The sequence below is a fragment of the Micromys minutus genome, assembly GCF_963924665.1.
Source record: "Micromys minutus genome assembly, chromosome: 25".
In the NCBI taxonomy this organism is placed as follows: Eukaryota; Metazoa; Chordata; class Mammalia; order Rodentia; family Muridae; genus Micromys; species Micromys minutus.
In genome coordinates this window covers 10,119,245-10,145,992 of record NC_137960.1, presented here as the reverse complement: position 1 = coordinate 10,145,992, position 26,748 = coordinate 10,119,245, and the positions used below count along the sequence as shown (strand labels likewise).

Here is a 26,748-nt window from a genome sequence, read left to right as displayed (position 1 = left end):
AACCAATGCTCTCGCTTCCACTGTCTCCACTGTCTGTAGGGTCATATTTATCACAATTACTTTCACGTGTTTGCTATAGCAAAACATCCTTTCACCTGTGTCCCCCAGCAAAACATCATTCGACATAATTGACTTCTCAAAGAAACTACAAGTTTCCACTTCAGGTGTTTACCGATCTAAGGATGGTGGGACCTGGGAGAATGGAGCCTAAAAAGGTAGACTAGCCAACTTGATTTTGAACATAAGACAATTTGCACCCTGAGGCTTAATAGGAGTCAGCTGAATAAAGTATCCAGCTACAAAGGCAAGCTGTACATGGAAAAAAAACAAAAAAACAAAACCCAACCTTTTCTATAGAGGATATAAACAAATAATATCCAGTTGTAATGAGTAATCTGAAGTAAGCTTACTCCCATCTGCTACACCTGGGAGGGTCATGAAAGTACATTCCAAGAACAATTCTGTTTCTTTGAAGAAACTGAGGTCACAAGGCTTTTTTCAGGCTTTGGTTGTACAATCCTTACATCCCAGCATTCAGGAGAAAGAGCCATGCAGATCTCTGAGACCAAGGTCAATCTACAGAGAAAGTTCCAGGACAGCCAAGCTTAGGCAGTGCAGGAGTTAGAAAACAGAAAGCTGGTAATGTAATAGAACAAGGGGACCATGTTCCAGCCCCAGCAAGCAGCAGAACTTAGCAGCTTTGGCCATGTGGCTCTGGCTTTAGAATCAAGAATAGAGGGGACTACTGGGACAATTGATGCTGGTTAGACAGAGATAACTGTTCACATCAGTAAAACCCTAATTAAGACAGGTCCTCAGTTAATTACATAGTAGGCTTTTTCGAGACTTCCCTTGTCCACAGATCTGCCACATTCTAGCTCAAGAAACGTACAGAGTATGGAGAAACCGGTGACATAGCTACAGGTTTCAAGAGACATCACTGGATGAGAGAGAATCCACTCCCCTGGTTATGAGATACACGAGGAATAATTCACCTGTCTACTGATAAGGAGGAGGTTTTGCTGGCCTGGCCTGCACGGCCGAGAGAGCAGGAGCACCAGGCTATAGCAAACCTTATTTCCTTGTGTGTTATCCTTCAACAAGACCAGCATGCACTTCATCCTGATGGTATCTGAGTGTCATTCAAGGAGAAAGAGTACATGTAGACCTGGGGATGCTCTGCCATGGAAGCATAGCAATTGCTATTAAAGACTAATGCCAGTTTAATCTACTCTACATAAGGATTTAATTCTTCATATCATCATTGTGGGATGGTGGAATACTTTTTTGACATATGCCCAGGAGTAGTATAGCTGGGTCTTGAAGTAGAATTATTCCCAATCTTCTGTGCAACCTCCAAATTGGTTCCCAGAGTGGTGGTACAAGTTTGCACTCCCACCAGCAGTGGAGGAGTGTTCCCTATGCCCCACAACCTTGCCAATATGTGCTGTCCCTTGAATCTTTAATCTTTGCCATTCTGTTTGGTGTGTGGTGGAATCTGAGTCATTTTGAATTGCATTTCCCTGATGACTAAGAACACTGAACATTTCTTTAAGTGTTTCTCAGTCATTTGAGATTCCTGGGTTGAGAATTCTCTGTTTAGCTCTTTACTCCTGGGAAGAGCACAGACTCACATTCCAAGAGCAACTCTGTTTTTTAAGAAACCAAGGTCACAGACTCATCTTGTTTTTTTTTTTGTTTTTTTTTTTTTTTTTTTTTTTTGGAATTTTCTCAAAAGCTCTTGGAAATCTCCTCATACAGCTCCATTCATGGTTGTCATGAGTAGATCAGTCCAACCTTGGAAACTTTAAACATCAGAAGTGCGTCATCCTCTAGTCCCATTGTCCATGAACCTTAGACAATCTACACCTTCTTCTATTCTTTGGCTTCAAGCTTTCCAGCCTTGTCCTAACCTTTTGGTTTTTTTTATTCTTGGGATAAAAATCTCACCTTGTCACATAAAACCTTGCAATGACATCATTTTTAACAATTCTCTGAAACATCTACTTAGTTTCATTTTTAGTACATGTTCCTAAATAAAGGTGCATCTAAAAATACAGATGGCACATCCATGGAAATTAAGATTACTGTACACATATGTCGGGGGCCATTTTCTCTGCTTCTATGACAGCCTGACTGTCAGGCAGAGGAAAGCCAGGCCAGGGCCAGCTGGAAGATTTCCTGGCCTGTTGATGCATGGGATAATAAAAAGGGGTACACTTGAGTCTCAAGGCAAGGACTAAATGTTTTATTAATCTTGGAGGAAGAAACAGGGAGGAATAAGGAGGCCTCTGGATGGGTACAGTTATCAAATGCATGTCAGCCATTGTCTCTGTTAGCCTGTGACCTTGTTTTCCACAATGCTCTACAGTATATAAAGCCTAACAGTTGAACCTGAGGCTGCCAAAATACTGACTGGACAGACCTCCCGATTTCTAACCTTTGTCTCTGAGTCTTTTTTTCCACCTTTCCTATAATTATCCTCACTCTCCCCTCCCAGTTGCCCTCCCACAGCCCTCCCCATTCCATTGCCCCTTCCCCTTGCATCTATGAGGGTGCTCCTCTACCCACTCACCCACTCCCACCTCCCCACCTTGGCATTTCCCTACACTGGGACACCAAGCCTCCACAGGACCAAGGGCCTCCCTTCCCATTGATGTCAGACAAGGCCATCCTCTGCTGCCTATGATTCTGGAGCCATGGATCCCTCCATGTGTACTCTTTGGTTAGTCTTTGGGGGCTCTGGGTGGTTGAGTGAGTTGATACTGTTCTTCCCATGGGATTGCAATCCCCTTCAGCTCCTTCAGTCCTTCCCCTAACTCTTCCATTAGGCTCAGCTTGATGGGTGTGAGTATCTGCATCTGTATTGGTCAGATGATGGTAGACCCTCTCAGGGAACAGCCATACCGGGCTCCTGTCAGCAAGTAGACCAGTACACACATACTTTCAACTACCAAGTTGTTGTGTGTGTGTGTGTGTGTGTGTGTGTGTGTGTGTGTTAAAAATCTCAAGCAAACTTTCTCCCCTCTTGGACTTTTGCATCTTTCTTTGCCCCTCGTATTTCACTGATCCTATGAGTGAGAACAAATAGTTTATATTTTAGCAAGAGTATTGACACACTGTTGAAGTAACCTTGACATGAGGGAATGATCTCTGCAAACAAGGAAAGGCAACAAAAGTAGTGCCCAGAGAGGCAAAAATCTCCATGTTCTGATGCTGTATGTACAACTTTAAATGACAGACACATATACTAATGTCCCTTTGTCTGCTTTGTAGAGTTTTAAAGATCACATTTGAGATTATAATTACACTTTTTCATCTCTTTCCTCCATCCTAACCTTCCCATGTACCTTTTCTTGCTCCCTTTCAAACTCATGACCTGTACTTCCATCTTTTTAAAAAATTGTTATTACAGGCATGCATGAAAATACATACACATGTATATTCCTAAATATAACATACTGAGTATACACAATATCATTTTAATGTATATTTTTGGGGCTAACACTTTGGAATGAAAGCCACATGATGAAACTATTTGGGAAGGATTAGGAGGTGTGGCTTATTTGGAGATGATATGCCACTGGGAATAGGCTTTGACATTTCCAAAACCTATGCAATTCACAGTTGGCTCTTTCTTTGCCTCTTACTTAAGATCAGATGTGAGATCTCAGTTGCTGCTCCAGCCCTATATCAACCTGCTTGCTGTCATGGTCCCTGCCATGATGGTCCTGAACTCTTCCTCTTTCTTCTTCAAGTTGCCTTAGTAATGGTGTTTCTTCTCAGTAAGTGAAAACTAATTAAGACTGTGGCCAGTCTATGTGACTAGCTCTATGTATAGTCAGATGCATAGGGCTTGGAATCAGGCAAATGTTTGAGTGGCTTCCTCAAGTGAGTTGTATGGTGTTGTTATTAAGTTAATTAGAATAAAGTGATTTTATTTAAAAACAGTAAATAAATTAGAGGGGAGTATAAAAAAAAAAGGACTGTAGAGCCGATAACACAGAAAGGCATAAGGGGCTGCCTAATCTGTTTCTATAACAACCCACGGTGAAACTGAGCCACTAATTAACTCTCCTTAGCTTCTTAAAGGACAGGCACCTTCTAAGCAAAATACGGAGAATTTGATTTTACTCAAATGCTTTTCTGTGAACTCTATAAATATCTTCTGGTGTTGACTGAAACCTCATTAGGACATCTAGAGGCTTACACCTAGGTTAACAAAAAAACAAAACAAAAAAACCCTGAAAGGTTTCTCTCCTAGAACAAAATATTTCTCTTTTGAGTCATCATAGCCTTAAAAATATGCTCAGAACAAAGTTTCCTAAACCCGAGAACCTTCAGAGACCTACAAATTTCCCTAAGGAAAGAAAATCAAATGATCTCAACTTCTTACATACAAACCTAAGATCTGCTTCAGAGTTGGCCAGTAATTTTAACCTCACTTCTTGGTTTACTTTGTTCATGGCTTTAGATACTGTCAGTATGATTCTTACCTCATACTTGTTTCCTTCTAATTTGTCTCATCCCTGTTTTATTTCTTAAAATTACTATTTTTTCACATTCTTAATATATAAATATTTGTATGTCACCCTTAGTAGATCTTTCTTTTATTAATCATTTTATTTTATTTTTTTTACATTTCAAATGATAAGCCCCTTCCCAGTTACCCCTCCACAAACTCCCTATCCCATCCTCCCTCTCCCCTCTTCTCTTTGTCTCTATGAAGGTGCTCCTCCACCCACTCACCAGCTCCAACTTCAATGCTCAAGCATCCCCTACACTGGGGCATCAAGCCTCCATGAGACCAAGGGCCTCACCTCCCCTTGATGTCAGATGAGGCCATCCTCTGCTACATATGTATCTGGAGCTATGGCTCCCTCCATGTGTATTTATTTTATTTATTGTATATGCAGACATACTCTTTCTGCATGTACCCCTGCTTGCCAGAAGGGGGCATCAGATCCCACTACAGATGGTTGTGAGCCACCGTGTGGTTGCTGGACATTGAACTCAAGACCACAGGAAGAGCCAGTGTTCTTAACTGCAGAGCCATCTCTCCAGCACCCCAGGGGATTATTTTTAAGTGTAGGAGATCTACTAAACTCAAAATTAGGAGAGAAATGCTATATGTCAGACTTGATGTTCCTTCGTGTTCTTACAATAACAAAGAGTGACCTACACCATTATTATAGTACTGCATGAATATATACTGGTCTCAGTTATTTTTTTTCTCAGTGTTGTAATAAAATAGTCTGACAAGAGCGGTTTATACAGGTTTATTCTAGATTACACTTCAAGGGTATACCCTATTAAGTACTGGCTGGTTTTGTGTCTATTTGATCCAGGCTAGAATCATCAGAGAGGAAGGAGCCACAGTTGAGGCGATGCCTCCATGAGGTCCAGCTGTAAGGCATTTTCTCAATTAGTGATCAATGGGGGAAGGCCCAACCCATTGTGGGTGGCACCATCCATGGGCTGGTGATCCCGAGTTCTATAAGAAAGCAAGCTGAGCAAGGCATGAGAGCAAACCAGCAGGCAGCATTCTTCCATAGCCTCTACACTGGTTCCTGCCTCCAGGTTCCTGCCCTACTTGAATTCCTGTCCCTGGTTTCCTTTGGTGATGAACCAAGCTATGTAGAAGCATAGGCTGAATAAGCTCTTTTGTCCCCACCTTCCTCTTTGGTCATGGTGTTTTGTTGTAATAATAGGAACACTAAGGGAGACAGAAGTGAAGGCAAATGGGAGGAAGCAATGGATGCATGGTACTACACAGGTCCATTGTCCACTTCTGCCGTCCAAAATACCGTGCAAGGAATGGTGCTACCCACAGTGGGCAAATCTTGTCACTTAACACAACCAAGACAACCCCTCCCCTCACTGGCATGCAGAGATACCTTTCTTTTGGGTGACTCTCCGTTCTGTAAATTTGACAATACCAACAACCATCACATTCCTTGGTGACTGGTCTGTAACTCGGGTAATATGTCCTCAGTCCTTCAAGATTTATGTGCTGAAATGAGAGCTATGCCAGCTTCTACCTTAGATTTTAGTGATTTTCTAGCACTGTGGTTCTGAGGTACCTCCTGATGAAAGCAGACCCTAAAATTTTGGGTGCTGATATTCACACTTGGACCCATGACAACCTACTTATGGCAGGTTTCCTAAGTGGCTTGATGTCTTGAGTAATGACATCTGTCCTTCTAGATGACATCTGTCCTTCTAGAGTTCCACCATACGATGATCCTATGACTTCAAACTCCTCAAACCTTCTCATGTCACTTTTAGACCAGGGAGGTTGACACTTTCAATCCCTGGAGAGGTAAAGTTCCGTACCCATCCCCAGCCCTGTTCAGCAATAGAACTTTGGCTTTTTTGACAACTTAAAATTAAGGGAGCAAAGACCCGGAGGAGAAAACTGAGGATACGTACACTTACAGGAACGGGGGTCCGGCTCAGCAGTTGAGAGCACTTTCAGCTCTTTCAGAGGACTGGAGGTCTGTCCCAACATACACAAGGGAAGACTTAAAGTCACCAGGAAGACTGTAACTCCAGATCCAAAGGGACCAAAACCATTTTCTGTCCTCACTGGGCACCCATACACAAGTGACATATGCTCTATCTTAGTCATCGTTCTTTACTGTGAAGAAAACCAAGGCAACTCTTATTTTCTTTCTTTCTTTCTTTTTTTTTTTTTTATGTCCCTGCAGTTGAAGGGAACTTCTGAAGGCTGTTAAAGATAAGTAAATGGAACTGAGGCTCTGTCTCCACGCCCAGCATTGCTGAAATTTTTGCCGAGACCCTTCTTCGGGCACGTAAGTTTTTCTCATTATTTCACAGGTTCTGTTCCTTTGTTTCTGTTTTTTTTTTTTTTTTTTTTTTTTCCCTAACAAGAAACCCACTAAATGTTTTAGTAATGTTAACATCAATTAAAAAATTTGGACAGTCAGGTGATGGTGGCCTATGCTTTTAATCACAGCACTAAGGAGACAGAGGCAGGTAGGTCTCTGTTTGAGGCCAGCTAGATCTACAGAGGGAGATCCAGGACAGAGAAAACCTGTGTCAAACAAACAAGCAAAAAAAAAAAAAAAAAAAAAAAACCCAAAAACCAAAAATCAAAAAAACAAAAAAACAAAAACAAAAACAAACAAACAAAAAAAAAAACACCAAAAGAAAAAAACAACCAGACAAACATTTTCCCAGACACATAGAAAACACATTATTATGGAAGTCCACAAGAGATGACTGCTCAGACACATAGAAAACACATTATTATGGAAGTCCACAAGAGATGACCGCTCAGACACATAGAAAACACATTATTATGGAAGTCCACAAGAGATGACTGCTCAGACACAGTTAAGAACCAACTGAAAGTCTTTTATTTCACCCAGCTAGGACTAAACTCTGGTACTTGGCACCTAAGCATAGCTCTGAGTGTCCAGAACATCGGGATTTTTGAAGGCAGAAGTCACACTCTGCCATATTGCTTGACAGCTACAGGAGGCAGGCTTTGCAAGCAAGCCATTAGACCAAAGCTGAGAGAGGCAGTTAGCTGGAGGGGGTGCTGTACAAGCAGTTTAACAGAACTTAAGTTAGCTAAGGCATCTTGACCCTGGCCTACTAGAATAGAGTTGAGCACTTTTTCCATGAGATTCCCCATCAAAGGGATCAAAGTCTAGTTAACCCTGAAACGATCTCAGCCAGAAGACAAACTGGAGGACGCTCTGCGTGGTCATGTACTGTCACATGGTTGACTCCTTCAGTAACAGAAGAACCAGCATTTCTAGCTTCCATCACTGCTGAAGGGCAGCCATTCTCAAGAACCCTCCAGGCTTTCAGTACCATATTGGGTCTCATGGGTGGAACAGCCACCTGGTTTTCTGCCTCTCAGATATAAGACAGCTGTCTTTACTATTTTGACATAGTATGATTAATAAATTACATATGTGTATTATATATCAGCTATATCTACTACAAACATAATATATAACATATAAATTATATATGTCGTGGGGTATTCTCTGTGCAGACATGATTGATAATGTCATAACAAGACAGACATTAAAAAGTCATTGACTTTGTAAGTCAATTAAAGGTCTTTATCAGCTGACCAGCAACTGCACTGAGTATTCAGGATCCCTGGGTATCGCTGAGCCTTTCTCAGGGTGAACTTTTAAGCACAAATATCGTGTTCTGGGTTGACATACTTAAGTTAACAAGAACAGGAACAGAACTATAGAATACACAAAGCAAAATTAGTACGTTTAGAGATTTTCCCAAAACTATGGACTTTGATAGATTAGCTCTTTGTTTTCATTTTGGCGGGTGGTGGTGTCTATGTGCTGAGTTTTATGGCCTGAATGGTAATCCCATCAAGGAGTCAGTTGTGTTAAGAACTGGGGGGGGGAGGGGCTGCTAAGGGGCTCTGTTACATATACTTATTCATTCTATCAGTTCAGTTCTTCTGGAAAACCCTGATCAATACAGGAAACATATCTGAATTTGTTTGGCAGATTTTTCCCCCCGCTTTGGTAATTCAAAGTTCCCAGAAAAATACCCGAACCCGCATGTAGTTCGATTTATCTTGTGTGCCTGGCCCTTTAAGAATTCCTAGCAGTTAGAAGAACTGTTTGACCCCGTGACCTTCAGTGCTGGTTGCCTCTTGGATTTCTGGGAAACAGGATAAGATGTATATAGCCTGCTGAGGCTGAGAAAGGGGATTGGGCTGCAGTGAGAGGAGGAGGCAGTTGGTGCAGAAGATACGTTAGGAGACAGCTGAGCCAGTTTATAAAGGAGACAGTTTATTACAGACCTGTGGGGGAGGGCACAGAGTGGTCACAGAGCTGAGTCATATGGGAGGGGGGGAGGGAGGGAGGAAGGGGGGTGGGGGAGGAGGAACGGAGAGAGGGAGGGAGGGAGAGAGAGGGAGAGAAAGAGGGCAAGAAAGAGACTAAAATGTTTGGATTATATAGGGAAGAGCCTCTGGGGGCAAGTTCGAGGTTGGGGGCAGGGTAGGCCAGGTCTGTTTGATAGGTAAGCATGCATCTCAGTCCCTTGACAAGGTTTAAACCAAGCGGTGGGCCTTTCCCCAAGTTTTTCTCAGTAGTTTAGACATCACAGTTCAGCTGCCCCCTATCTCACCTGGCTCTGAGTGAAGACTGCGGTTGGGGAATTTCCAATAATAACAATCCTCAGATTATATGGTCAACTTGACCTTGCTCTGGGCCAAACGATTCTTCTGTGTCTACACAGTCAAGCTGCACTCGTGGTAGCAAGATGGGATGGCGGGCAGGAGTTACAGCTGAGCTGGGGCAAGACATACGGCCAGTTAGAATCTGGAGTGACGGCGTGAACTAGCTACCGGCGTTTCTGAAACTCCCAGGGAAATTCTAAAGTGTAGCAGAGCCAGTCTAAAAATCTATTAGTGGTTTTTCAACACAACAAAATAAAACAAAAAATCTCTTTTACAAAAATCGCTGGAAACACAGGGAACGGTTTCAGGTGTTCCTTGAGGACATCAGAGTCCCTTTGGTACTTAAGTCTCTTCTGGGAAGTTGCTTAGTGTTTGGATTCTGTTCACCTTACACAATTCCTTTATATGTCTCAAAATGCTCTAGATGACTTATGCCTAACTTATCTATGTGTTTAAAATATTTCTTGGGCTGGAGAGATGGCTCAGCGGTTAAGAGCACTGACTGCTCTTCCAGAGGTCCTGAGTTCAAATCCTAGCAACCACATGGTGGCTCACAACCATCTGTTATAAGATCCAACGCCCTCTTCTGGTGTGTCTGAAGATGGCTACAGTGTACTTATAGAATAAACAAATCTTTTAGAAAATATTCCTTGTTTTTATTTTTATGTGTGTGAGTGTTTGGCTGTCTAGGTACCATGTGCATGCCTCGTGCCCAAGGATGCCAGGAGAAGGTGTCAGGCATCCTGGAACTACAGGTACAGATGTTTCATAAGTCTTCATTTGAATGATGAGGACAGAACCTAAGCTGGACAGGCAAGCGCTGTGCTCTTAACAAACGGGCCTCCATCTTTCTAGCCCCTTGATTTAGATTTCTAGTTGTACATACATGCATGCATGTATTGAGCAAAACAGAGACATCTTTTTCCTTGCCTTTATTCTCTAAATAGTTCATCACAGCAACTGAAGTATTTACCTTGCACCGAATACCGGGAAGGCAGAAGAATCCAGGAAGCTTGCCGATCAGCTAGTTATTCTAACTAGTTGGTTGGCACGAAGTTGTGACAGGCCATGTCTCAAATAGTAATGAAAGACCCCGAATTGGGGAAGCCCCTCACTCTAGTACTGGGAGAATGAGAACCCAAGAACTCACAGAGATTCAATCTTCCTGCAATCAGGCAAGAGGTTTATTGGGGGATGGGGGAAGGCCAGAGCTCTGGGGACGACACATATCTCACGCAGGAGATAGAGGAGTCAACCCCGAACTCAATTAGGGGGACATATTTATAGGGAAGATTACATAGGCAGTTAGCAACAAGCACATAACAATTTCATTGGTTCATTCAAATTGGCACTCTGTCTGCTTTTGGATATGATTCAACTCCAGACCACTCTGTTTTGGGGCACACTGACCTTCATACTAATTTTTCTCAGGACTGCAGAGTCGGACCTTATCGAGACCAGGTGGTCTGCAGTTTTTGTTCTCAGCCTTGAGACATACTTGTTCTCAAGGCAGGGTTAGTGGGGGCTAACTTGAAATTTTAACTCTTTCATTCCCCACTTCTTTTAGTGATTAGTTCTAATCTTAGAACTCAGTATCTTTAGTTTATTTGGAGTCCCTTAATGCATGATATTGCTGGCGAAGCATTAAAATCTGCACTTTACTCTTTTTCTAACGAAAGTTACTAACTTATTAAGGATGCATGGTCTAAATGTAAGAAGCAAAAGCAAAATTAAAAGAAGTTCAAATAATGAGGAGATTAAAGTGGTCAGCCATGGGGAATCTGTTAAACTATTTTTTAAACCATCTTTTTTTTTTTTTTTGTCTTTTTCTTTTGTCTAGTCTTTCTCTTAGCTTACTTATAGAATCTTTAATCACCCGTGAATGATTTACATAAAAGCAACATTCTTTTTTTAAGGCAGTACATAGCCCTCTATCTTTAAGGAATATTAAGTCTAGTCCCCTTCTGTTTTGCAAGACCACCTCTGAGAAGGGGTCAGTGACTCTTTAAGCCTAGATATGGATTGTTCTAGGGCTTGTAAATCCTCATTTATTGTGGATCTCAATGTATGGAAATAATGAGGGGTCTGGATTAGTGCTGCTGTGCCTGTTTCCACACCTGCAGCTACTCCGAGTCCCAATATAACTGCTTGAAGTTGTCAAAAGCACTAGATACGGCCCCTTCCAGTGACAGTAGGACCCTTTCTCAAAATAAAAACCCAAATCAACAACAACCCCCCCCCAAACAACAAAAACAAGTCCTAAAAGAAAAAAAAAATTAAAGTTATAGAATTCGTGAGGTAGACGTCGACATCTGGTCTTCACACACATGCACACACAGGTACACGAACACGTATACACATATATACCATACACACAGATGCCCATCCAAAGCAGCAAGTAAACAGAGAGGCAAATGTCTGAGTTAGGGTTTCTATTGCTGTGAGGAGACACTACGACCATGGGGCTGCTTCACAGTCTCAGAGGTTTGTCACCAGGGCTTGAAGCGTGCAGGCAGACATGGCGCTGGAGATCTTTATCTACAAGCAGCAGAGTGTGACACACTTCTAAGACCTCAAAGCCTGCCTCCACAAGTGACACACTTCCTCTACCAAGGCCACACCCACTCCAACAAGGCCTCAGGTCCTGATAGTACTGCTCCCTAAGGGCCAGACATTTCAAACATGGGAGTCTATTCAAACCACCATATCAAACGTTTCTCTTTGAAAAAAAATATTTCACTTATTATGGTATGTATTTGATGTGTGCGTGCATATGCACGCGATTGTGTGTGCATGTGTGGAGTTCAGAGAAAAACTTTTATCTTTTTTTTATTAAAAATAATTTTTTTTTTTTTTTGGAGATGTTTCACTGTGTAGCCCTGGCTGGTCTGGAACTAGGTAGACCAGGCTGCCCTTGAGCCCAGAGATCTGCCTGCTGTAGCCTCCCGATTGATGGAATTAAAACCAAGCACCACCATGCCTGGCAGACAACTTTTGAGAGCTGGTTTTCTGCTTCCACTGTGGGATCTAGGGATAGAACTCAGGTTGACAGGTCTATGTTGCAAATGTTTTTACCTAGCGATCCTAGCTGGCCCAAGTTGTTAAAGGGTCCGATAGTCGGACCGTCTCTGGTAATTAATAATTTTTTTTCTGGTGTAGTAAGAAAACAATCATAGACAAGAGGTAAAAGAATGAGAATGCTGTGTTTCAAAACTGAATACTGAAATCTGAATTTCATGTAACTTGTGCATGCTCCAAAAAACACATTCATCTTTTGATTTTTTTTTTTCAAGTAACGACAAAACAAAACAACAACAAAAACAAATCCTAAGCAAACAGAAAGAACCCGGACATCTGTTCTGAGTTTCCTTCCAGATTACAAACAGAGACAGGCTGAGCTGGAGGTCCCAGAGGCAGCTTTAAGGTTTGTTTCAAACTCAGCAGCTAGGTCGTTTTCTAAGTGCGAGGGGCCAGCCTGTGGGCTTATGCAAAAGGTACACACGTTAGGAGTGGTCGCAGCTGTATTACAGGTGGGCAACCGGTAAAGGACAACCATCTCTGGCCCTGGCTGGCTGTAGCTCCTTTTTCTTTTTCTCTCTTATCTATCTATGCCCCTCCCACCCTTCCCACCCCACCCCCACCCTTCCCACCCCACCCCCACCCCATCTCCACCCTTTTTAGAGACAGGCTCTCACTGAGCAGCCACGTCTAACTTGCTGTAATCCTCCTGCCTCAGTCCCCGCCCCCGCCCCTCCCCCACCCCGAGGGAATGCTGGAATGAACGAGAGGCCCGGCTTCGGGTTTCCGGATCTTGCAGGTCCAAGATCTCGGGGCCACGCGTCACCCCTGCCTGGCTCGTCCCAGCTTGGTCCCTCCGCCCGCGGTTGTCACTAGGGGTGCCCGAGTGGGAGACCGCTCCCAGGGGCCTTGGGAGCCAATCAGATCGGCGTTACGCTGACCTTGCGTCCACCCTTGGCAGCCAATCACTGGTCGCCGTGGGCTAGTGCGCGCCGGCCGGGGCTTTGCCGTTGGAGCGGCGGGGCCCCCGGAGGTCGTGGTGCGGGGCTTCCCGCGCAGCGCCTCGCGGGCCGGGGGCGTCCGGGGAGGCTCAGGTACGTCGGCGGGGGAGGTAAGGACAGGGGCGTGGCGCTGGTGACCTCTGCGGGAGCGACCGGGAGGGGAACACCAGGGGAGGGCCTTCTGTGTGTCCCCGGAAAGCAAGCGTGGGTAGGCCGGGGACCCCCTCCGGGCAGCCCCGGGCACTCACGTGCGCTCCCCTCTCATGAGCCCCCCCATCCCGGGGCTGGGCCTGCTCCCCTTAAATGCTTTTCCTGTCGTCGAGGGCCCCTGTGGCGCTTAGCTCACCTAAAGTCCCGGAGGCTGCAGACCCTCCACAGAGCTCACCGACGCCTGCCTGGAATCTACCACCAGGGAGGAGGGAGGACCACTTCGTGAGACCCATTCAAAAAAGTAGGTACAGACAGTAAGCCGGGCTTGTGGATGACGCTCCACTCCCAGTTTGGAGATCAGCGGGCCCTTGGAGGCTTTAAAAAGCGATTTATCAGCCCCTTATGTGTTTCTTCGAATCTCGGTGCAGCCCTCCGGGCCTCCTAGCTAGCTAGTTTTGCTTTGATCAGTGCCCAGTGGGCCGTGCTGTTTTATCTACCGGGGTATGGTATTGGAAGGTAGCATATAAGATGCCTGTAAATCACCCTCCAGACCACAGGGTCGAGGGGGTAGCGCACTTGGTAGAGTGCTTGCTTGCCTAGGAAGGACAAAGCCCCAGACGCATTATTTCCCAGTACTGGACAAACCGGTTGTGATAACCTCACATCCAGTACTTGGTTAAGTGGTTTACACGTAAAATGTAACTAAATCTTATTTTTTTCTTTTCTTCTCTGTCTGATTACCCCAGGGATGTGACTTGCGGCACGTGGACTCTCTGACGTTATTAAAAGTCACAGTGTACATCTACGGTAAGAGCAAAGGTCTTCATTTAAATCATTACCACGGGTGATAGCAGAAGGCAGGGGCAGGCGAATCTCTCTGTGAGTTCGAGGCCAGCCTGGTCTATAGAGGCACTTCCAGGACAAGCAAAGCTACATAGTGAGACCCTGTCTTGAAAACAGACAAACGACAATTACTGTTTTGGAATTAACTCCGGGTGTCTGAATGGGTATATAAGTTCAGGCCAGGTATTGATGTAAGGAATTCTGGAACTTTCTAACTTGCTTCCTCAAATAAGTAAATAAATACACACACACATACATATACATATATATCTTAAGATTCAGCTAATGCACTAAAACGTTAAATTGAATTCGTCCCCACCCTGTCTTTAGAGAAAGGGTTTCAGAGCCTGGGCTAACCGATTTTCATAGCTGAGAATTACCTTGAACTCCTGAGTACTCAATTCTCCTTCCAAGTGATGTGGTTATAACCAGCCACTGATTTCTCCCTCCTCCCCCCAAGAATCTAAGGCATTATTAATTAATGTTACCTTAGGGTCAGTTTGATGTATCAAGAAATAACATCAAGGAGCAAGGTGCCCACTTTGACCTTTTTGTGTGTATGCAAGATTTCTTTTTTTCTGGAATATTTAATGTTTATATTACAATATAATTATGTCATTTTCTCCCTCCAGGTCCTCCCACGGACCTCCCTTGCATATAAACACAACCTGCTAAGTCTGTATGGTGCTACTTGTATGTTTTCTGGTCGCTTGTTGTTCTTCCCTGGGTAAGGGTTAAGGACTCAGGGAGCTTCCAGTGGTTAGGGAGCCATATTGGTGAAGTTTCATGGATGTTTGGGTAGTAGCAGGGTTAATTTCTTTGAAAGTCTGGTAGAATTCTGCACTGAATCCATCTGGACCTGGGCTTTTTTTTTTTCTTTTTTTTCTTTTTTTTTTTGGTTGGGAGACTTTCAGTTTCTTTTTGTATTTCTCTGGGGTTTTTCTATGCACAACATTTTCATTATCCAGCCCTTAGACATTTAGATTGTTTCCCATTTCCTTCCCATTGTGGATTGGGTTGCAATGAAAATGGCTGAACAGTTATCTTTGAAGTAGGCTGTCCTTTGGGCGCATGCCCAGGAGTAGTATAGCTGGGTCATATGGCAGATTGTCTCCGCTTTTTGAGACTTCTCCACACTTATTTTCAGAGTGTCTGGGTTAGTTTCAAATCCTGCTAACAGTGGAAGAGGTTTCCCTTTTCCTCAACACGCTCTACAGAATTTTTTTGTTGTCTGTTTATTGATCCTTACTATTCTGACATGGCTTCATTTGTTTTTCCCTCATAGCTAAGGGCAGTTGTCAGTTCTGAGACACTTCTTAGCCATTCTTTTGTTGAGCACTCTGTTCTGGTCCCAAACCCATATTTTGAATGCTTCTCTCTCTCCTCTCTTCCTTCCTCCCTCTCTCCCTATCTCCCTCCCTCTCTCCCTCCCTCCCCCTATCTTCCTCCTTCTCTCTCTCCTCCCTCTTTCCCTCTCCCTATCTCCCTCCCTCTCTCCCTCCCTCTCTCTCCTCCCTCTCCCTATCTCCCTCCCTCTCTCCCTCCCTCTCTCTCCTCCCTCTCCCTATCTCCCTCCTTCTCTCCCTCCCTCTCTTCTTCCCTCCCTCCCTCCCCCTATCTTCCTCTCTCTCTCCTCCCTCCTTCCCTCTCCCTATCTCCCTCCCTCTCTCCCTCCTCTCTCTCCTCCCTCTCCCTATCTCCCTCCCTCTCTCCCTCCCTCTCTTCCTCCCTCTCTCCCTCCCTCCTCCTATCTTCCTCCCTCTCTCCCTCCCTCCTTTTCTCCTCTCCCTCCTTCCCTCCCCCTATCCCTCTCTTCCTCCCTCTGTCCTCTCTCCCTGATTTATTAAGTCCCACCTGTCACTGGCTTTATTCCTGTTGAGAATGTCTTTCCCTACACTGAGGTTACACAGGGCACTGCCTGTTTTCCTGTAGCACTCAGTGTTGCACGTTTAGGTCTTTGTCCGTTTGGAGTCCCCTGGAGTCAGCCTTTGTCTGGGCTTTAGATATAGATCCAATTTCATCCTTTGCATGTGGACATCTAGTTTTCCCACAACCATTGTTGAAGGTCCTTTCTTCCCTTCAGCTTAACGTTTGGTATTGAGTGGCTAGATATGTGAAGTCATGTTTGGGTCTTTGATTTTGCTCCATTGGGCTACGTGGCTGTTTTTGTGCTGGTGCTGTATTGTTTTGTATTACTGTGGCTTTGGAATATATTCTTGCTTGTTTGTTTGTCTAGTTATTTGTTTTTGAGAGTGGTCTCTACCTAGTCCTGATTGTCCTGAAACTAACTCACTGTGTAGACTAGGCTGGTTTCACAGATTACCTGCCTCTGCCTCTCAAGTGCTGAGATTAAAAAGCATGTGCCATGTCTGGCATGAGATACATTAAGATCTGGTATAGCAATCTCTAGTACTATTCAGTTTGTTCAGGATTGTTTTGGCTATTTGGTATCTTTGTGGTTTTATATTTATCTTAGGATTAATACATGATGATGTGACAGGGTAAGACAGAGCAGATCCTTCATCTTGTATTCTTGCTGAGGCCATTTTAGGTTTGACTAGAATTTGATCTGTGTAAAATTATCCATCTCTATTCTAGGAGCCCAAGGTCAAGATACCTCAGCTATCTTATCTTGGCTGTCTGTTTCTGGGAAACTTCCCCCTTCAGCTAACTGATTATCTTAGCTTCTGTTAAACTGCTTGCTTGCACAAAATCTCCCCCTGCAGCTGTGGGAAGACAACAGTGTATGGGTTCTGCCTTTAAAAGTCCCTTATTCTAAATGCCGAGCACTACACTTAGATTCTAACTATGAGTGTAGTCCTACCTAGCTTGAAAAAAGACTTTTCAATTGGTTCTAAACCATGTCTGAGGGGTAATCTTTGGTGGGCTCACCATAACAATCATGCAAGGGCAATAGCCTGTGTTGTTTAGGGAGGCCCTGGAGTTTCCCACATTAGTAACACGGGATGTTACAACTCATAGGACTGAGATTTTTCAATTAATATGCCATGAATTCTAGAGGAAGTATTGTTTACCCATGTAGCAGGGTGCCTCTGTTTAAACTTTAAAAAAACACCAAACCAAACTGCTGTATTTTTAAATTAGCTTACAAAGATTTTTTTAAAAAGATTTATTTATTTATGTATATGAGTACACTGTAGCTGTCATCAGTCACACCAGAAGAGGGCATCAGATCCCATTACAGATGGTTGTGAGCCACCGTGTGGTTGCTGGGAATTGAACTCAGGACCTCTGGAAGAGCAGTAGGTGCTCTTAACCACTGAGCTATCTATCCAACCCCCCTTTAGTTGCTTACAAAGAATTTTACTGTTAATTTTACGGAGTTTTTAATGTTATTTTATAGTCTGCTTCTTTGTTAAAAATGCTTGTCAGTTCTAAAGTTTTCTGGTGGAGCCATTAGAACCTCTGTATGATAGAATCATATCATCTAACCTAGATTTTAGGTATCGTGTTTTTTAGGGTTTTGTGTAAACCCTCAATATAATAAAAATTTTGGGGCTACAAAATTTGTTTTTTTTTTCATAAACATGATAGCATTAGTTCTGAAATTATCTTCTGATATTTGTTATATCAGAAAAAATGTTAGTCAATTTTTTGTTGTGCTGTGATGAGGCACCATTACCATGGCAACTCTGTATGCATTCAATTGTGGTGGTGGTGGTGTTTGGCCTGCATGCATGTCTGTGTAAGGGAGTCAGAACTTGAGTTTCAGACAGTTGTGAGCTGCCATGTAGTTGCCGGGAATTGAACCTGGGTTCTTTGGAATAGCAGCCAGCACTCTTAGCAGCTGTCCAGCTTTGACCTCTCCAACCCTGACCGCAGCAACTTTTATTAAGGAAAACATTTATTTGGAGCTGGTTCAGTACATTACTGTCTGGTCAAGAAGCATGGCAGCATGCAAAGAGACAGGGTGCAGGAGGTAGTGGAGAGTTGTACATCAGATCTGCAGGCAGCAGGAAGAGACACACTGGGCCTGGCTTGAGCATCTGAAACTTCAAAGCCCAACCCCAGTGACACACTTCATCTAATAAGGCCACACCTTCTAATAGTGTCATTTCCTATGAGCTTCTGGGGGCTATTTTCATTCAATCCACCACATTTGTTTAGAGATGATTAGACATAGAATTATCTAGAATGCCATTAGAAATGTAGATCCTGAGAACATGGCTGTGTTTGGGCTGGGGTTCTCCATGAATGTATGGTAGTTCCTAGAGCTATTGTTGGTTGCCACAGCTTGGGAATTGTGGCTTGTGGTTAATGGGCAGAAGTCAAAGATGTTACTAAACATCTGTCAGGTACCAAAAGCCCCCACATAAGAGGTGCCTGGTTCTGAATGTCAGTAGTGCTTGGGATGAGCAAACTGGGGTTGATGATTGCATCTGTATTCAAAATAAGTCTAGTTGACTCCAAAGAACAGTGTTTTCAAATTCATTTCATGTGTGCATGCTTTATACTGTTTTATCAGTGTTGGGAAATAAAATATGTAAATAGACTAATGGAGGAAAGGGGCAATTTTTATTATTGACTTCCAAGATGTTTATAGAAATAAATGATGTTACACAGCTAGATAACTAATATTCAAATTAAAATAATATGTCATGTATGATATGTATTTAGATACTAGTTTAACTTTTACGGATAAGATTATGTTAGGCCAGGTGATCTGGTTTGGAGTCAAAAGTGCACACTGGAGCTGCTTCAGACAGCCAAGTGCCCACATTCACACCCACACAAAATAAGTAAATTGCTGGGACCCACGTGACCTAAAGGGGTGGGGACAGAATGACTTGATTCCTGCCCCAGGGACTGGGCCTAATGTTATGGTTTGTTTGTATAATATACATTTTTTACATTCAAGCAAGGTCCTCCCTGTTAACAATAATGTCTCCACGATAATCTAGAGTCCCTGAGCTAAAAGGTGTGGCTAATGTCTCCACAAAATGGTAAACCCTGGAACCTTCAGGGCAGCCCTTAAGGTTGTGGAAGAGAACTCTAAAATATGAGTTTGAAAATACATAGTTTCTCAACTATATAAAAAGTTAAGAATGCAATATGAATTACGTGAGGGGCTTTACAAAATCTAAGGGAACAAAGGCAGCTACACTATGAGCCAGCTTGTCAGAAAGATACAAAGGTGGAGGATTCTTGAGTTCAAGGTCAGTCTGGGAGTTAGCCAGTCCAGGCCCAGGTGCTGTGGAAATGGTAACTTCCGGACAGGACCCACCCTGCTGTCTTATCTGTGCTTAATGGAGGCAGGCAGATCTCTCTATACTTTTGTAATGTTAAAAGGAAGCCTGATTGCTGTCTCCTAAGACTTAAGGGTCTGGAGTCTTGGGATACTAGCTTTATTGGGAAAATAAAAAGAAAACCTGGAGTAAATGACTGGATTGATATGGAAAATAAAATACTGGGTTCATGATCCACAGAGAATTTTTTAGAACAGCAAGAGAGAACTGCTTGGACAACTGTCTTGAGCAGAATGAGCGCACGCACGCTCGTGTGCGTGCACACACACACACACACACACACACACACACACAACAGCTTCAACCCAGGATTTGACTCACGTCATTTGTTTTCATTACTTCCTGATGCCTTTTCCTCAGAACCCCTCTTCAAGCTGAGGCTGCTCCTTGGCAGTAAATAAAAAATGTAACTGAATGAAAGATAATGTTGGTTTGAAGGCTGTACACGGCATCAACATAACTTTGAGATCTTCAGAATTTGCTGATTTATGTCTGCAACTTTTCAGCGTACTGTCTTGGGATACACTCAGACTCAGAGTTCCACATGCTTCTGCTTTCCAAGTGCTGGTTAAAGGCCTATGTTACCACTGCCAGTAACTCCTCTATTAAATTCTGTGTCCTGAGTTTAGTCTGGGCAAGTCTTTTAGAGAACACTTGTTTAGGACTGCTTGCTGGTCTTGAGGGCACATGTGGTCTCAGTCTTCCACATTGTTTTCTAGTAGGGCTCAGACCTCTGGGTTTGTCTCTTTGTGTGTCTGATGCTGAGGAGATGTTTGTTTCTGCTTTTGCTCTTGTCTGAGCTTGATTTCAAGACAGGAGAGAACACACTAGTTCTTCAGATAGAGTGTAGATTATTGACAGGAGTCACTGGGGTGACTCCAGTTCACTGGTAACCAGTGTGACGCAGGCTCTTAGGGAAGTGCAGCACCACCTGGACCAGGGTGGGTGGCATGAGGTAAAGCCCCTGGGTTAGAGTCACTAAAAGAGAAGGCAGATTTGGCTTAATTGAAACAGGGTCTGGAGGGTAGGTACTGAGAGGAGGCACCCGAGAGCTTACTGATGGGGCTCCTGCCTGGGTGTGTAAAGGCTGCTTGGCCAGGTGATGCTGGGCGAGAGTTCAGGGTTCAGACTAGTCAGTAGAGTTAATGGAGGTACCTCCTGCCCGGACCTGGGCCCTGAAGGTTGGGGTGTAATGGGGGTGGGACTGGCTGAATGTCCTTGATGTTTATAACCACCTCAGAATTTTTAATGAGAAAACTAAGTCCTTTTCCTGTGCTCACTAATGTGTGGTGTGTTTGCACCCAGGTGGCAGTGTGTTTGGAGGAAGTGCTGTGGAGGAAGGGGCTTGTGGCCACACTTGTCAGGAACCACAGCAGAAATGGAGCAGCCATACGTGTTAGATGATGAAGAACCAGATCCAGAACCACAGCAGCGTTCACAAGAACCCGTTCAAGTCCATGATGAAGATGCGGATGAAGATGCTGAGCTCATCTTTGTAGGGGTGGAGAAGGTCAAAGAAGATGCTGAGCTGATCTTTGTTGGAGTAACCTCAACTTCACAACCAGCCAACTCAAACATTTTGAACAGAGTCACCCCGGGCTCACGGTTAAAAAGAAAGCATGACCGACTTAGAGAGACCACTGCTCAAAGATTGAAGCCCTCACGTCGGACTGCCCCCACATCGGAGGCAGTGATTGTCTTGCCGGCGTCTCCAGCTGAATCAAGATCAACAGATAGTCCTATTATGATTGAGCCTTTGTCAGAGTCTGATTATAAAAGCAATTCACCACAAGTTGTGCCTAGTAGCTCTTCAAAGTGTTGTTCCCCTCTGGTCACACTCTCCAGTGCAGAGAGTAGCCCAACAAGGGCAGCGCTTTCAGGAGGAGGTTTGAATGAGAGTTTGTATGTTTCCAAGTGCCATTTTTCCATAAATCCACAGAGGCCTGAGCGAAGTATTGAGATTGTAGAAAACCTTTCTTCAGCTTTGCCCCCTTCGGGTACTTTCCGTACGTCGAATGCACAACAGAAGACACCTTCCTGTGAAGCTCCCAAGCCACTGAACCTTTCTGTGAACGGGGCACCTCGATCAGAGGACACTGTCCACCCTCGCCAGGACAGTGGCTTGGTGGGAACAGACTTTTCAAGTCTAGAAAGTCAGGAGACTTTTGATCCCAAGAAAGGCAGTTTGACCCTGTTACTTAGTGACTTTTATTACGGACAGTATAAAGGAGATGGGAAGCCGGAACAGAAGACTCACACAGCCTTTAAATGCCCCAGCTGCTCGAAAGCTCTAAAAAATGTGAAGTTTATGAACCACACCAAACACCATCTGGAGCTAGAGAGGCAGGGGAGCGAGGACGCCTGGGAGAGCCACACCACCTGCCTGCGCTGCTACCGGCAGTTCCCGTCCCCGTTCCAGCTGGAGTGCCACATTGACCGTGTGCACACAGCGCCAGACCCTTCCGTGATCTGCAAAATCTGTGAGTTGTCATTTGAAACAGACCAAGTCCTTCTAGAGCACATGAAGGACAATCATAAGCCCGGGGAAATGCCCTATGTGTGCCAGGTCTGTAAGTACAGGTCATCTGTCTTTGCTGATGTGGAGACGCATTTTACAAAGTGCCATGTAAACACTAAGAACCTGCTTTGTCCGTTCTGTCTTAAGATCTTCAAAACTGGGATGCCATACATGTGCCACTACAGGAGCCACTGGGAAAGGAGCGGCCACCAGTGCTCCAAGTGCCGGCTACAGTTTTTAACCTTCAAGGAGAAAATGGAGCATAAGACCCAGTGCCACCAAATGTTTAGGAAGCCTAAGCAGCTGGAGGGGCTGCCTCCTGAGACGAAGGTCGTGATTCAGGTGTCACTGAAGCCTGTCGAGTCCGAATCTGTGAAAGTAGCATCCATCACTGTGAGCACAACTGACTGGGAGCCCTCTTACCCCAGACCTCAGGGCAGACTGCCACAGAAGCCCCATTGACTCTCACCTACGTCAGAACCCCAGCCCTTCAGAGAGAATAGTACAAACCCATGCGTTGGTCAATCTCGGCCACCCATGATAATGAACTGATGAACAAGTCTTTTTATCTTTAGTTTTGGGATGATGTGGGGTTTGGTTTGTTTATTTTTTGAGGGTTTTCTTTGTTCTCAATTAGTGCTAGACCTGGATCCAAGGCTTCACAGATAACAAGAGCTCTACTGCCCATCCCCCGCCAGAGCATTTTCTGAATGAACAGGGAGTGCTATTTAAAATGCATCTGGTTTTCATATTGAGTGTTTATCTTAACACAAGGAAGGTGTTTTTGTCTATATCCCCATGAATGGAAAACAAGTTAAACATATTTATACTAGTATTTCATATAACCCTAAGTTTGAGGGCTCTTTTATGTAAAGGTTTGAAGTTTAGTGGGCTCACAAGGCCCCACCTCTCCCTGATGATCTGTAGGCAGTTAATGCTTGCTATAAAAGGGAGAGAGGCATTTTTTTCTTTTTTCTTTTTCTTTTTTGAGAGACATCTTAAGTGGTAAAGGATGGGTAAGTGGACAGACACATGTCCTTTTCAGACTTGAAACCAAAGAAGGAATCCTGCCTGAATGTCTTTACCTAAAAGAGTATCCAAGGAGGCCAAGCCATTCCTGTAAAATGCCCACGTTTGTGAAAGGCCCCTGCAAACATTAAAAGCACAGCTGTGTGTTCTCAGCGCCACGTGAAGCAGCAACAGTAGTTAGGAGACTGAGACAGAGCCGACCATGGACTTAGTTTTGCTTGGTATTAGGGAAGCTAGAGTTCACTCTCTGTTCCATTTTGGCTAGCAATGTTTGAAGAACTGGCCATGTCCTCCTCCTGGGCCACAGCAGTAAAGCACGTTGTCCTTTCCTGAAGAAAGAAGCCTTGGCATTTGTAGTTTGAAGTGCATTGAACCTTGGTTATAACTGAAAAGGGCTGGGAAAAGGCATCTGCTCAGTTTATGGCCTGGGATGAACTTAGTTCTACTTTCAGGCTGTAATAGGAGCTTGCCCAATAATATTGGACATAGCACAAAAAAATAGACCAGGGTGACTAGAATTTAAACCCTCTATGGGATCTCGGTTTTTCAGTCCATGTGTGTGGTTGAATATGTGAAGCTTGCAATTTGCCCTGGTGCTTTTCCCCCCTTGGTGCTAGGGATTAAACCCAGGGCCTTACATGCACCACACAAGGGCTCTGCCACTGCAGTAGGTCCCTAGTCACACTCTGTGTCTTCACTCATATTTAAGTGGTTTAATGTCTGTATAATTTCCCATTGTTGGGTATATAACTTCCAAGTTGATCACACTAATATTGCTTGGGTCTTACTTGAAGCACTTTTGTGTGCAAGACAGTCCTAAATGAAGACTTGCCTTCTCCCATCTAATCTAGCATACTACTTGGCTGGTCACTAGCCTATGGAGGAACAACTTTTCATACTCTGAGGATTGGTCTTTATCTTTAGTAACATTAGCTCTTTCTGTAAATCTCCAGGGCTGTGTCTTTGAGCCTGGCCCAGTGCCACCTTTTGTTCCTCCGCCTCCAGTCCAGGTGACCAGCTGCTGCTGCTCATCCCTCAAGGAGTCTGGGTGCAGGCTGGTTATAGACACTGGTCTCAAAAACTCAGTTTCCTGATCCTTTCTTTAAAGGTACCTTATCTTGCTGGGTGTGGTAGCACACACTGGTAACAAGAGCTCTTGGGAGGCTGGGACAGGAAGATCTATCTGTAGTTCAGAGTTTGCCTGGGCTCTTCAGTGAGTCCAAATTACCCAGTAAGACCTGTCCCTTAACAACAAAAGAGGCAGTGGGTACAAGTTCCTTAGATGTTCCTGTCCCATTTTTCCTTCCTCGGTTTAGTCAAGTTTCCCTAGGTTCCATGAAAAAATGAGAAGAGGTTATCCCCAGGTCTTAGCCTCTCTCTTAAGACTGAGGGAGACCAGAGGTTGTATCTTTTGTTTGCTCTGTGCTTGACCATTGACTGTGATCTGTCTCTTTACTTATTGTTGGACCTTTTCAATGATTTTTTTTTTTTTTTTTTGGCCACTTTTAACCCAGTACCTTTCCTTTAGGTGTGGAAAATGTGTTTGATCCACATGTTCTGGTAGAAAAACTCGTTGTTTATGAAATGAGTCTGCAGATTTATGTACTGTCTATGGTAAAACCCTCTTAGACCTGTGGAGTGTCTCCAGCCCCGTAGCTGTGGTTTGGTTTCACTGAAGCATGGTCCTAAGGAGTATAGACCGTTGTTTACTGCTAAGGGAGGCCCCAGGGCTCTGGCTTTTGCCTACCTGCTTCCCCTGTTCCCTGCTACTGCACTGTTGTGACTGACCTTGCCATTCCTCAGCAGATTCCTGTTTCCTCCTGATGCAGAGGCTGCTCGGGCTGCTCCCTTGTCACAGTGCGTTCCCTAAGCCTGCATGGCTGCTACCTCACTTGTGGTTATTAAGCTTATCGAGATTTTTAGAGTGACTAGAAATGTCCCGTTTCTGAAGCCCTATTTACCCTCTCTTGGAAGGCAACTTACCTCTCCCTGCAGCGTTCTCCCCTCTACAATCTAAGTTTTCTAGTCACAGAACCTGAAAAAATCGTTAGCAAGAGCTTTGGTTCTGTCTTAGAAGTGAGCTGGCTGAAGTCCATTGTTGTGCCTCTAACACAAAGTAGAGTGAACAGAGTCTCTGTTTTATCTACAGCTCTATTTTTAAAGCAATGCCACTTCGTTTTGTTTACACACTTATTAAATATTTGTCAAAATTACTATTTTGTTACTCTGTGAAGTTGGTTGCTTGTTTTACCAAATAAAAGTTGTTATTTTAATGTTGCCAAAGTTATTTATAAGAATTAGCAATTAGAGGAATAAAGCATTTTGTGAAAACCTGTTGTGTGTGTGTGTGTGTTTTGTAATGGTTAGCACCATGTATTTTAGATTAATTTTTGTTTTGTATCTTCTTCAGTTGAGTTTATTTTTACTGCCACATTGGTTATAACTTCTAAGTGATATGCTCAATAAAGCTAATAGGCTTCTTTGATTTTAATTTTATTTGTTTTTGTGTGTATGATTTGTGTGTAGGGGTGTGGTGCATCTCTGTCACCACACATGTATGGAGGTCAGAGGATGTTTTTGGGTCGGTTCTACTCTGGGATCCTAGGACCGAACTCTGGCGGTTGTTTTTAATTTTTACTGATTGATTGTGAATTTCACACTATGTATGCACTGAGTCCTACTCATCTCCTGTGCTTCCATATCCACCCTCCAACCTTGCAACCTCCCCACAGCCAGCCTCCAAGAAAACAAAAAGCAAACCAAACAAAACAACCCCTAAAAACCAAAACATCTTGCTACAGAAGCTGTGCTGTGTTACACAGTACACCCTTTTGGCCAAACAGTGTTACTTGGAAATGTTCATTGCAATGAGTCATTAGTCTGGTTTGAGGCCCCTGGCTTCTGCTACACCATCAATTCTGGATCCTCACCGGGACTCCATATTGTTTCCCCGAGTCACGAAGATTCTGCTGCTTCTCATGCTCCAGCAGTTCGTTGTTGGGGTAGATGCTGGGGTGGACTGACTCAAAGCTGTCTGGGCCTGGGTGGTAGCTGAGTTCAGCCCACCAGCTCTCCTGCTTGCTTAGGTGAGGGGCAGAGCCTGTTGTCCTGCACTGCTCTGGCAAGGGGTGGGACTGTAAGACCCAAATTGAGTCTTCTCTGAAGCTCTCAGGAATGAGACGAGATCGGAGATCAATGCAAAAGCAAGAGGTTTATTAGTCCAGTGCACTGGGGGGTGGCCTGCATTCAGAGGAGAAGTGACCCTGAAAGGCTGTTACAAGCAGTTTATACCTTTTAGGGTTACAGGTTAACATCAGCAAGGTTATAATTTAAATTCATTGGCTAAGCATTATTGACCTTTAAACCTATTGGTTAGTGAGCATATGCGTCAGGACCCTAACCGGGACTTTCTAGAGGGTCAGATGGCTATCAGCACATTTTATGATTCTCTTGAGAATCATTTACTCAAGGAAGTCCCTTAGGCCAAGGCAGGGTGGGCTGATGGGCCATTGTTACCACATGAGTTGGGAGTAGAGAATTCTCACTGCGACTTCCCTCAGGACCCTTGGGACCAGATCTCCTGAGCTAGGTACCCAGGACATCTGCTGAGCTCTTGGACATCAATATGGCCCTCAGGCAGCCAAGAACAGGGACATCCTTGTGGGTTTGGTGGTAACAAGGGTCTGGACATTGAATAGATCTCTGCTGTTGCAGGACCACAGTCTC

General features: G+C 44.1%; 1 protein-coding gene across 3 annotated transcripts; it reads left to right on the top strand.

The window, feature by feature from the left end:
* Positions 1-13,189: 13,189 nt before the first annotated feature.
* Positions 13,190-25,295, top strand: LOC308437074 (zinc finger protein 280B-like). 3 transcript variants are annotated; one of them, XM_080938122.1, is made up of 4 exons: positions 13,192-13,325; positions 13,539-13,666; positions 14,112-14,172; positions 20,781-25,295. In XM_080938122.1, the coding sequence occupies exon 4, from the start codon at positions 20,854-20,856 to the stop codon at positions 22,453-22,455; it is 1,602 nt and encodes a 533-aa protein (XP_080794248.1). In that variant the 5' UTR covers positions 13,192-13,325; positions 13,539-13,666; positions 14,112-14,172; positions 20,781-20,853; the 3' UTR covers positions 22,456-25,295. The 3 variants fall into 3 exon arrangements, with proteins under 3 accessions (XP_080794250.1, XP_080794248.1, XP_080794249.1); XM_080938123.1 differs by having other exon boundaries at positions 13,212-13,308; XM_080938124.1 differs by lacking the exon at positions 13,539-13,666 and having other exon boundaries at positions 13,190-13,308.
* The last annotated feature ends 1,453 nt before the right edge of the window (positions 25,296-26,748 follow it).

Excerpts from the sequence above, each read along its gene's own strand:
- LOC308437074 (XM_080938124.1), top strand. The coding sequence starts at position 20,854 with ATGGAGCAGCCATACGTGTTAGATGATGAAGAACCAGATCCAGAACCA.